Below are 11,457 nucleotides of genomic sequence, written 5' to 3'. Positions count from 1 at the left end.
CTGTGCAATTTTGTACAAAGTGGCGTAAACTTGACATACTACTTTATATTTCTGTGAATAAAACATGTGAACAAACTGTTACTAATCTGTCTAGTGTCTCCTGTTTGAAAGTGTATTCTTCACATGAATGAGTGTACTCAGAATGAATCTGAGTATAGGCCTCAGGTATAGTAGTATGGTACAGCACAATATACAGTACCGGTGAGTAACATGATTTGATGAAGTACAGAGCCCTCTAGTGGACAAACATTCACCATCATTGCATGTATGGAATTCATATTTGCTGTAGGTATATTATTGGCACAGTTCAGCGTGGTGATCACGATGACAGAGAAATCAGAATACGGCTAAGTTATGTGGGATAATCGAGCATCAGCCTTTATTCTTGCCTTTACTGGCTTCCGGCTCCAACTCACCTTGCACTTCTTTAAATAACATGAAAGGCACGATTTATATTTACATATGACCTATACACATCTTGTGTAATAATCTAGCTGTAAACTCTGATTCTAAAAAGTTTGAAGTCCAAAAAAAGCCATATCAGATGTACATGCTGCTGCTCATAAGTAACTGCTCTACAGGTGATGATAAAATCTAGGTAATTGGTTGTTGATTTCTTCACGTTGATCTGAAATAAATAAACACAGGTTTTAAAACATAAATAAAATGCTATTTTTTTTATTATTATTACTTTGGTTCCCACCCCAAGGTGATTCTCCAGTGCTTGAGAACAGCTGTTTGATTTTTAAAATAGCTACACTAGACAGCAGCCCTCCTTTAGTCCTGATGTTCTAGCTCAGTCCAAGGTCTACTTTGAGAACAAAACAACACATCTTTAATAACTGTGTGCTTTGTGTAACCTTCGAGTACGACACGAGGGTGAGCCCAACAGCACATCCTCTGAGGGGACAGGTTTATCCCAACAGCACATCCTCTGAGGGGACAGGTTCATCCCAACAGCACATCCTCTGAGGGGACAGGTTTATCCCAACAGCACATCCTCTGAGGGGACAGGTTTATCCCAACAGCCCGTTTCAGGACCTGCTGAGGCTGACAATAAGGACCCCTCCCATGACCACCAGAATCCCCGCAGTCATCTCCAGCACCTTCCCCATCTTCCACTTCCTTAAGTCCTCCTTCTGGCTCTGTTTGAGCATCTCCTTCTTCGCCCTCATCAGCTTCTCTCTCTGCAGCTGCTCTCCGTAGTGGGCCTGGTAGAAGGCGTCAAAATCAAACACGGGCTTCCCTCCGACATTGGAGTAATGTCTGGACCTCTGCTGGGCGGAGCCGACTTTGCTGGCCGCCCCGCTCTCCCTGGCGGATGGTCTGCCGGCGCCCTGGACATCTGATTGGCTGAGGATGCCACGGTCGTACTTCCTCCTCAGACCGATGCTCCCCAGGATGCTGTAGGCCTCGCTGACCTCAGTGAAGCGCAGCGCCGCCTCCTTGCTCCCCGGGTTCTTATCCGGGTGGTAGATGAAGGACTGCTTGTAGTATGCCGTCTTTATCTGGGACGGGGTAGCGTTGGGGGTCACTTTCAGGATGTCGTAGTAGGCCGTTCTGCTCCGGTGTAGTGGAGGGGTGTCTGAACTGCCACTCTTGCTCCCCCAGCTGTAAGCCCTGCAGGAGGGTGCTGCTAGGGCTGCTGGGTAAGGTCTCAGCGGTGACACACTCGGTCCTGAACCTTGGTCTGCCAGTGTGAGGATGACAGTGCTGAACGCTCTCAGCTGCTGACCTGACCCACTGGTTTCGGGGTGTAAAGTAGCCATGAGAATGCCCCTGCTCTTCCAGCATGTCATCCTGCCGACAATCTGGTTCACCTGGGATAGAGGTCACAAACTTGGCGAGAGGTAGAAGGATGGTTGATGCTCATGTATGAGCTGGATATTCTGAATACTTGCTGAATACTAATTTGATTAAGGGCTTAGCATCAGAGTCCAATAAAAGCAAATGACAAGACGTGACACTGGGCCAACTACAACGCAAAGTCCCGTGCACGCTTTGGCTTTTCTGTCTAGATTTTCTCTTAGCCCTGTGCTCGGCCTCCTTGTCCAGCAGGAGGTGCTTTTTAAAGTTCTTGTTTCCAGGCTTACAGGTAGTTGGCAGAAGGTCCCCCACTTGCCGGCTGACATTCGCATATCCTTAGGCCTACTGCTGCTACCTTGGAACTACATGTCCGAGCTCCAATGACACAGGTTGCTGAAAACCGTTCCATGACCTTCGGCACTGGAAAGAAAACGACGTAAGGATCTTTTCAAAGCTGAGAGCCTGTACGCTCTGTTCCCGAGCGTCCAACTGACCTCCGCCATTCTACCATACCGTCTCGGTGGCCATTTAGCAGTGCGTGTGTGACAGGAAGATCAATATTAACATCCGATGAAAATGTTTAGCCAATGAGGGACTATGTAAACCGGAAGCTGTCATGAACTGGTCTCCAATCATATTCGACAAACTGGAAAGACTCGAATATTTCATAATATTCCTATGCAATTATTCCTTTTATGCAGTGGCATTTAAATTATTTTTATGCAGTGGATTTTATCTAGAAAACACTGAACATAACGAGCTCTTGAATACTGGTTTATTTTGTTCTGCCTCTTTAAAAATGGTGTCCCTTTTTGACGCTGGAGAATGACGTCACTTCAGAACATGTGGATAGTTTCTAACGGGGGCCGCAAAACAACATTTAGGTTTTAAGGTTTAAATTTCTCCCTTTTTGTCTTGTTGATATTATCTAAAAGTTAACATGGCATCAAGTTGTCGACGTCCGGAACACATGGCCCCTCCTGAAATGGTTAGAACATATCATTTTCACAGTAATGTAGTTATGTAGTCGGCTGGCTAAAATGCTAACTAGAGCTAGCTAGTAGCTGCCTGTTGCAAGACTACAGCGTTCATGATTTGCTTTTCAAATGCCATCGCATTTGAAGAGAAAGGTTAATTGCCGAGAACGTTGTGACAGTGTTTTTTATTTCCTCTTGCTTTGCAGTTCTACAATGAACAGGAGGCCAAGAAATACTCTCAGAAGTGAGTAACGTTGGTTTAGATTTACTCACTGGCTTGGAAATAACTCCCCTGTACAAGATACGGCTGTATTAAGCAAGTCAATCGTTGGCATGCTAACAATAGCTTCAGGTATTTGGTAGTATTCACGCGTTACCTCAGCACAATGTCATTTAACAGGTTTCTGTTTTCTATTGGTTCCCAGTACCCGGATGATTGAGATCCAGAGCCAGATGTCTGAGAGGGCTGTAGAGCTACTGAACCTTCCAGAAGATCAGCCGTGTTACCTGCTGGACGTTGGGTATGTTTGCAGACCAACCAGGGACTGTGGAGGGGTGGTGCTCTATCCAACAACAAGTACCATACCCCTATTGAGAACCATGATGGTCAAGGCTGATTGTTTGCAAATGGATGTGTCCTCCTGAGTCAAGGGCTTTTAATTTTAGGCTTAAGCCTATCTTGGGCATACGGAAAATCAAATCAAGCTTTACTTGTAATAGCATATTTCATACACAGAGGCAACACAATGCACTTTACAGAGAGCAATAGGGCATAGGTCCCACCTCTACATGTTCCAGAGGGTAGCAAAAAAACAGCTTCACCCGGGGGCCAGAAAAGTGAGCTGTAAAAATTCTTCCCTGACCTCTCAACGAGATGATTGAGCAAGCTCCTGGGAAATGTTTGTCTATTGGCTAAGAACATTTACAGTGCAGTCAACATGTGCTAAATACTTCATAAGAGAGACATGACTAACAGTGCACAAATAGTTACAGAGAAATTGCCTACATGGTAGGCCATTATGTGTTAGCTATCCCTGTAGTCTCTAATATGATGTTTAAGTGAATCATATAACAAAGCACAGTAAGCAGAACAGGCTCATAGAGAATGCCGCAAAGCAGAGGTGGGGAGACAGAAATCAGAGAGCCAAGGGTAAAAAGGGGTGGGGTTTGCTGGACAGGGAAATGTACTACTTGTACTGTATGTGTTGTGTGCTGTTGTTTTTATGTTTGTTTGATGTGATGAGCGAATCTGACACATCCCCATCAACTTATAGTTGACATGGCAAATAAATTATTGAAATGGGAACAATGCCATTAGTTGGTCTGTGTCCCTGCAGGTGTGGCTCTGGGCTCAGTGGAGACTACCTGTCCGAGGAGGGTCACTGCTGGGTTGGAGTGGACATCAGCACAGCCATGTTGGGTGAGTGTAACATCCCACCTGAATGTAAAATGGCTGAATGGAAAGTCTAGTGCCTTGTACTTGATGCTTGATACTTGGTGATCTATGGACTGAGTGTCGTTTCCTCCTCTCACAGATGTTGCCCTGGAAAGGGAGGTCGAGGGAGACCTGGTGTTGGGGGACATGGGTGAGGGGATGCCCTTCAGGCCAGGGACATTTGATGGCTGTATCAGGTAAGAAACATCTGTCTAGAAGGACAACCCTGTACTTTTATATGATTCACTGAGTGTGTATTAATCCCCCCCCCCCTTCTCCCCATAGTATATCTGCTCTGCAGTGGCTCTGCAACGCTGACAAGAAGACACACAGTCCTCCTAAGAGACTGTACACCTTTTTCAGCACTCTCTACTCCTCTCTAGTAAGCTGTGCTCTCAGATTGTTCCCTTGTCTGTTGTATTTTTCCCCAGTAAAGATACTCTTCAGAAACGTTGTTCTATTCTCATCTGTTTTTTCTTCAGGCCAGAGGTGCCCGAGCCGTCTTTCAGCTTTATCCCGAGAACTCAGAGCAAGTAAAGTATAATTTTTCTCTGCTATGGCTCATTCAAGAGATCCCAGTTTGAACGCAAATTTGACTCTCTGTCTGGGAGAGACTTCTCTCTGCTCCAACACCAGTGTTGCCGTTTCGTTGCGCCCTGTTAGAGTGCTGACCTGTCGTTTCTCCCCAGCTGGAGCTGATCACGGCCCAGGCTATGAAAGCAGGTTTCAGCGGAGGCATGGTGGTGGACTACCCCAACAGCACCAAGGCCAAGAAGTCAGTCCCTCTCTTACCTGTGGCTACCCAAGTATAATACTGTTTCACCAAGCAAGAATTTCCATTTTACTGGGATAATGGGAAGGTATCATGAGTATGGCTTACTCAATGTTATGGTCACTGTAAAGTTTGAAAATCAAATCCTGTCTCTGGTTCCTTCCAGGTTCTTCCTGTGTCTGTTTGCTGGAATGTCAGGAGTCCTTCCCAAGGTACAGAAAAGAAAGTGTTGTGGTGATGTTTGGGAACGTCTGTTTGTGACATTTGTGCATTAATCTCTATTATCTCCGTTTCAGGGCTTACAGTCAGAGACTTCAGACAGAGGTGTTCCTAATCAGGTCCAGTTCACAGGAGAGAGGTACAGGAAAACTTCAACCACCTTCTGCATTGATCATGTTGAATGGTTAGATGGTACAGGTCAGGTCCTGTCCTCAGGTCAGCGCAGACTCACCTCTCAACTGCCCTGATGAGGCAGAAGGACCCAGAGAGACATAGGGGGCTGTCGTTCTGCCTGTCTAGAACTACTGCCAGGCTGCTTTTCCTCCCTCTTAACAAGCATATCACATTTACCCTAGTGGTCAATGGGGAATAGATCAGAATCACATGTTAAATGTAAAAATGAATGCAGAATTGCCTTTTACTTCGAAAGATCTGAATCTTAAAGAATTCACCCTCTGTGTTTTTGCGTATTAATTGTCCCCCTCTCTCTCTGTCTCTCTCTGTCTCTCTCTCTCTCTCTCTCTCTCTCTCTCGTGAAGATCTCGCTTCAAAAACATGAAGGGTAAATCTGTAAAGAAAGGGAAGGATTGGATCCTGGAGAAGAAGGAGAGGAGGAGAAGACAGGGCAGGTATGTTCTTTACTTTAATGTGTCCATCTTCAGCCTCTCCACTTTCTCGTTCACGAGGCTCCTCTAAGACTTGAGTTGTTTAACTTCTCCCCTCTCTCCCTCTCTGTCTTTCTCTCTTTGGTGTGTTTTGGGTTTTTCAGGGAGGTCCGGGCAGACACAAAGTACACTGGACGCAAGAGGAAACCTCACTTCTAAACCCTCTTGTCGGCCATGCTACCTGCTTGTCCTGGTGTGGAGGTGCACACTCCCAACACCTGTGTCCACAGGAGCTGGGACTGCCACAGGAGCTGGGACTGCCACAGGAGCTGGGACTGCCAAGTGGTGGACACAGTGAAATGTCTGTTCAGTCACTTTGAAAAGAGGGCTGAATTGCCTTTCGATTTAACAAATGAGAATAGTAATTTCTTATTGTTTTATAATAGGATTTGTGTATTTAAGAATTGTATCAGTTCATCCCAGTGAGCTGATGGTATGTGGAGTGTGTAAATGCACATGTAGAGGCTCTCTTTCTGCTGACCCTCTGCCTCATCTTCTCTCAGTGTCTGGACTCTGACGACAGCATAACAACAATATATAGACTGCAGCCATAGCATGGAAACTGCATTGAATGGAGCTTTATTGGAATTATCTGCCCATTATATCAATTCTATTTGTTTGCATCATTCAGATTGTGTATATTCAATATTTGAACTAATAGATGTTGACGATTGTTTGACATTAGGACATGGGAATAAACTTGCACCTTCTCTGGCCTGAGTCTTGGTGCTCATAAATCCCAAATTGGTGATTGGTGTTTTTCCTCATTACATAAGGTTCTGCATCTGTTTTGGTTTCATTTTCACTGCTTGTGGTTGAGGAATTTACTGTAGGGATTGGTTATGACTCATGTAGTATTATAGCTTTCATAAGCAGGAGGCACTAACCACTTTTGGCTTTCAATCCACCTCTTGACTTTTTTACCGACAGAGGTCGCCCTCACATCAGATAATGTCCACCACCATCAGGGCGTAATCCTTTACAATCTGTTAAAACGAAAAGAATATTGCATATTATTGATTACAAATAATGGTGTGATCAGTTTAATTATTTCGAGTTCTAAACACATTACTATCCGGCGAAGGAGCTTAAATTCACAATTAAAAGGCGGCTGGCCTCGCTTCACCTTTCATGCGCGTCACCCTCTTGTAGCGGGTCCCACCTTTCCGAGCCCAGGAGGAGGAATCACGGCAGCTCGCGATCAAGCTGATAGGCGCGCCCTCGACCGTTGGACACCTTTCTTTCTCCAACCTCTCGTAGATGCTCTTCCTTTGGCAAACATCAAAAATAATCTCGGATTCTGGCAGTCAAGTGTTCTATCATAAGTGATCATGAAAGACCGCACGCAAGAACTAAGACACGTGAGTTGTATACAATTTTAAAGGCTATACAATCTAACCCACATGGTAGACTTCAAAGCTACAGAGATTCCAACTGTATTGATTTCCCTGTAGGTACTACTAGGCTAGGCTTGTCTGGTCTAATAATGATTCACGGAAAAACTGCATATCGCTGCATATTAGTTAGCCTAATTGTGCCATTCTGAGCATGTGAAACTCATTGACCTCAATATTAAGAAGATGTGTCAGAATTGATAACTTGTTAAAAACTGTTGGCTACATCAAATATTTTGGGGGTTTATGTCTGTCACAGAACAGGTTAAAAAACACTAGGATGAGTCCTGGCGTTTAGCCAATTGCGCACCCCAAACTTGAACCCCAGTCGCTCTTATTTTAGGTTCGTTTTAGGCGTTGCCTGCATTGTTAGATGAGAGGATTGGCTTTGTGTTCTCAGTAGAACAAGAGGGAACACTGTAGGCTAAAACGCGACATCCACATTGTTCGGGCAAATTATCCATCATTCCGTGTCATTTTCATGAACCCCCATTCCATGCCATAGATGCCTAGGCCATAGACTGCATTCTTGATTATTTAATGACCAATCAGTCTATTTCTTGGCCTCGAACGGCTATCTCAACTATACAGGGGTCCAAACCCTGTCGAGGTGAAAACGCACCCCGAGGCTCCATCCTACCTGGTGCTCCCTCTGGTTGTGTGTGCATAAGTATGTGTGCTGACTGCGCCTCGCTGTCTAGCAGGAGGACAAGGCCACTGTTAGACCCGTGCCTAAGTGGCGATTAGGTGGAGGCGGAAGGGAGAGGGGAAACAATTTACAGGCCCTCGCTTTTCACCGAGATGTCTGTATGAATTGGCCCCATGGGAGACATGCCGTCCTAGCCTGTCATGCTGCTAGCGCGCCGGGCTCCACAGAGAGGAGGAGGATGGACTGTTTCACAGGTGTTGCCGGCTGAGAGCGGCCAGGAAAGGAGTTGGGAGACCCATAAGCTCATGAAGCTTCATGGGCTGAACATCTGCCTGGGACTCCATGTGTTCATTATCTCTCTCTCTCTCTCTCTCTCTCTCTCTCTCTCTCTCTCTCTCTCTCTCTCTCTCTCTCTGTCCCTCGCTCTCGCCCTCTCTCACTGTCAGTCAGGTTAACAGGAATGGTCAGACCCCCCCCGAACCCTTCCCCTCTCTCTCCCTCGCTCTGTCTGTCTTTCCTTTCTTTCCCAGTGTGCCTCTCTGTTGGCCCAGCAGCGATTCACTATAGAAACAGCATCTCTGAGCTGGTCGTTCAACCACCCAGCAGCGCATGACAGGATAACGCACAGACTATCAGACTTTCCCACTTTTCTGAGGCTGTGTTCATTTTACAAATAACTATCCTTAGATATCTCATCTGATATCTCCTCGGTCTGTCTCTCCCAGTGCCCACACACACACACACACACACACACACACACACACACACACACACACACACACACACACACACACACACACACACACACACACACACACACACACACACACACACACACTTCAATTGGCGCGGCATTGCCCCTCTCCTCTTTTCCCGGTGTCCCCATAACTCTGTTTGCCGCTTTCTTTTCCCTCCTCTGTCTCTTCTCCTCCACTCGGATTAAACTCTCCACTCGTTTTTCCTCTGCTCCCTTCCTCCGCCTCCACCCCTCCTTCTCCTTTCCCCACCCATTACTGGTGAGTCACAATGAATTAGAGAGCTCTCTTCTTCTTTTTTCTCTAGCTCTTCTCCCCCCTCCCCTGTAGTAAACCCTGTTAGTCTGTGTTCCTGTTGGCCCTGGCGGGGTCTGTGACACGCTGTCACTGCCTCTGTGGGGTTAGAGTGACACATTAACTAATAGCATGGATGTGGAGCACTGACCTGGCGGCCAGGCCTCTCTCTCTCTCTCTCTCTCTCTCCCTCTCTCTCTCTCACCCTCTTTCTCTCTCTCTCCCTCTCTCAGGCACACAATCCCTTCTCTCGCTGCCTCTCAGACACTGCCCCCCTCCCACCTCCCCCATCCCCTATAGCTCTGTGCATTTCTCTGTGTCTTCTGTCCTTGCGCTGATCTTGACTAGTGAGAACGGCTCGATCGTAACACCAGGGACAAGCTCTGACCAGAGGAGAGGAGAGATGAGCCAATTGGCTGTTGCTGAACACCGAGCCTAGGAGGGGTTAGAGGTTATATTTGCCCATGTTACACACTGGCTTCTATTAATCCCCAGCGTCTGTTTATGGCTGCCGTTCTGCCCATGGTTGGCTTTACACATGGAGAGAGGGGCTGCTTCCCAGGACTGTGCTGCAGGAGAGAGCACAGAGGAGTCATAGTTAGGGATGGGGATCATTCATTTTTATTGATATTGATACCGTTATCGAGTCTGCTTAATGATCCAGGTCCTTATTGATACCACTATCGATACTTTTCTATGGGAAAAACGAGACGGACGGCAATACATGTTTAACAGAACTGGTTTTGCATTTATTGCTTACAACAAGCCAGGATAACATGCCTGTAACATCAAATGAATAGTGTCATATTTATTAATTTTTGGGTATCTGTTGACTATTACAACATGACAAAAATAAGATGCAAATATTGCTCATCTGGCTAAAACACTGCGTGGTAACTTCCCGTCCAACCGACATGACATTTATCAAGTTGATCTTTATGTAGGCATTCCTACCTACAAGACTAAAAGTGTAGCCGAGTGTGTGCAGACCAATATGTTGCTTGCTGGGAAGCTGCCCATGATGCTGAAACTGAAATACTTGTATCATTCTGAATGAAAGTGCCTGATTTTGGTGCTCGATAATTATATATGCCTACTTGTGCGCTTGCGTGAACGTGCAGTAGCCTAGCCTACACTTTTGATTGTCCCGGTTAAAATGTTCACTCGGCTGTAGGCTCGATAGCAGACCCGATAGCCTAAGCTCCGACCTTATTGATTACCGGGTCTTGAGAAATTTGAATTCGGGTCTTGATCCCCATCCCTAGTCATAGTGGAAGTGGGTTGCTCGCCACTGCTTTGCTCTGTCATTACAGACGACATAGACACAAGCCCGAATTATGAACGCACACACACATGCATGCATACAAACACATGCACGCACAGCCAAACTCTCTGTCTCACACACAGACACACACACACACACACACACACACACACACACACACACACACACACACACACACACACACACACACACACACTCCCTCATCAACACATGCACACTGCCTAATTGTGCTAATGAAGCAGAAAATGAGTGTGACCATCCTGTTATTTCATGGGACACTCATCTGTCTTTGCAAATGAGATCACAATGACATCGATATCCAACATCTGCTGTTGGCTAATGTTGAGAGAGCATTAGGGCTGGTTAATATCGATACCGCAGTGAGACTAAGATATTGTCTTAGATTTTGGATCATAATATGGCATAATTGCTGTCTTTTCCTGTTTATAAAGGCTGCATTACAGTAAAGTGATGTGTAATTTTTAATTCATTTTAAATTGTATTGTTAATTAAAGAAAGTCACCAAGATCATCTAGTCTGTAGCTGAAAACTATTAAACTATAAAATATTTGCGCACAAATTAGTGCAACAACAAAAGATCTGCGCACATTCGCATGAGAGGGGGTACTAAAATGTGATCCTTCATTTTATCATATCGATATCTTCCAGACAGATATTTTCACTTATATTGCCTACCCCTAAATGGTAAATGGACTGCACTTTTCCACCTTAGCGGCACTCAAAGCGCTTTACAATGGCCTCTCATTCACACACACGGCGGCAGCTGCCATGCAAGGTGCTAACCTGCTCATTGGGAGCAATTTTGGGGTTAGGTGTCTTGCTCAAGGACACTTCGACATGTGGACAGTCGGAGCTGGGATTCGAACCGCTGACCCTTCGATCATTGAACGACCCGCTCTACCAACTGAGCTACAGCCGCCCCTAGCATGCATCACACCTTATTGTTTATACTGTACCTCATAGCTCTTGTGCAGATCAAATAGTAACTACCCCAAAGACAAGTTGGTATCCAAAGATACAACTATTTTTAAATATCATATTCATTGATGGCCCTGAGGGGATGTTATCCTCAGTCAGACACAGTCAACACAAACACAGGCCGGCATTCTGTTTGAACTCTTTTATTAATGCAGGGTCATATACAGTGAATAATGTGAAATTTTCCCTGTGTCATTTTCTCCTTTT

The 11,457-nt window shown here is 45.7% G+C and overlaps 3 protein-coding genes across 7 annotated transcripts in view; 2 read left to right on the top strand and 1 right to left on the bottom strand.

Moving 5' to 3' along the window:
* Positions 1 to 558: 558 nt before the first annotated feature.
* On the bottom strand, positions 559 to 2,301 carry dnajc30b (DnaJ (Hsp40) homolog, subfamily C, member 30b). The gene has a single exon (XM_084449124.1). The coding sequence runs from the start codon at positions 1,797 to 1,799 to the stop codon at positions 1,035 to 1,037; it is 765 nt and encodes a 254-aa protein (XP_084305250.1). The 5' UTR covers positions 1,800 to 2,301; the 3' UTR covers positions 559 to 1,034.
* A 353-nt stretch (positions 2,302 to 2,654) lies between these two features.
* bud23 (BUD23 rRNA methyltransferase and ribosome maturation factor) lies at positions 2,655 to 6,555 on the top strand. The gene is made up of 12 exons (XM_084440261.1): positions 2,655 to 2,794; positions 2,990 to 3,027; positions 3,209 to 3,304; positions 4,121 to 4,203; positions 4,319 to 4,415; positions 4,504 to 4,600; positions 4,701 to 4,751; positions 4,908 to 4,993; positions 5,157 to 5,202; positions 5,287 to 5,348; positions 5,749 to 5,838; positions 5,979 to 6,555. Exons 1-12 carry the CDS (start codon positions 2,747 to 2,749, stop codon positions 6,031 to 6,033), a joined length of 849 nt encoding a protein of 282 aa, XP_084296387.1. The 5' UTR covers positions 2,655 to 2,746; the 3' UTR covers positions 6,034 to 6,555.
* A 531-nt stretch (positions 6,556 to 7,086) lies between these two features.
* Positions 7,087 to 11,457, top strand: part of stx1a (syntaxin 1A (brain)) — a 39,991-nt gene continuing 35,620 nt past the window's right edge. For all 5 annotated transcript variants that reach the window (XR_014630623.1, XM_084444024.1, XM_084444025.1 and 2 more), the window contains exon 1: positions 7,087 to 7,235. Coding sequence is in view for 4 of the 5 variants with exons in the window: in XM_084444024.1 (XP_084300150.1) it covers positions 7,206 to 7,235 (30 nt within the window). In the remaining variant the exon portion in view is untranslated. The remainder of the gene's footprint in view (positions 7,236 to 11,457) is intronic.

This window comes from Borostomias antarcticus (genome assembly GCF_949987555.1).
Source record: "Borostomias antarcticus genome assembly, chromosome: 1".
In the NCBI taxonomy this organism is placed as follows: Eukaryota; Metazoa; Chordata; class Actinopteri; order Stomiiformes; family Stomiidae; genus Borostomias; species Borostomias antarcticus.
This window is presented reverse-complemented; position numbering and strand designations above follow the sequence as displayed.

Excerpts from the sequence above, each read along its gene's own strand:
- dnajc30b (XM_084449124.1), bottom strand. The coding sequence starts at position 1,799 with ATGACATGCTGGAAGAGCAGGGGCATTCTCATGGCTACTTTACACCCC.
- bud23 (XM_084440261.1), top strand. The coding sequence starts at position 2,747 with ATGGCATCAAGTTGTCGACGTCCGGAACACATGGCCCCTCCTGAAATG. Across the intron at positions 4,601-4,700 it reads GCACTCTCTACTCCTCTCTA|GCCAGAGGTGCCCGAGCCGT; the intron begins GTAAGCTGTGCT and ends TTTTTTCTTCAG. Across the intron at positions 4,994-5,156 it reads AACAGCACCAAGGCCAAGAA|GTTCTTCCTGTGTCTGTTTG; the intron begins GTCAGTCCCTCT and ends GGTTCCTTCCAG.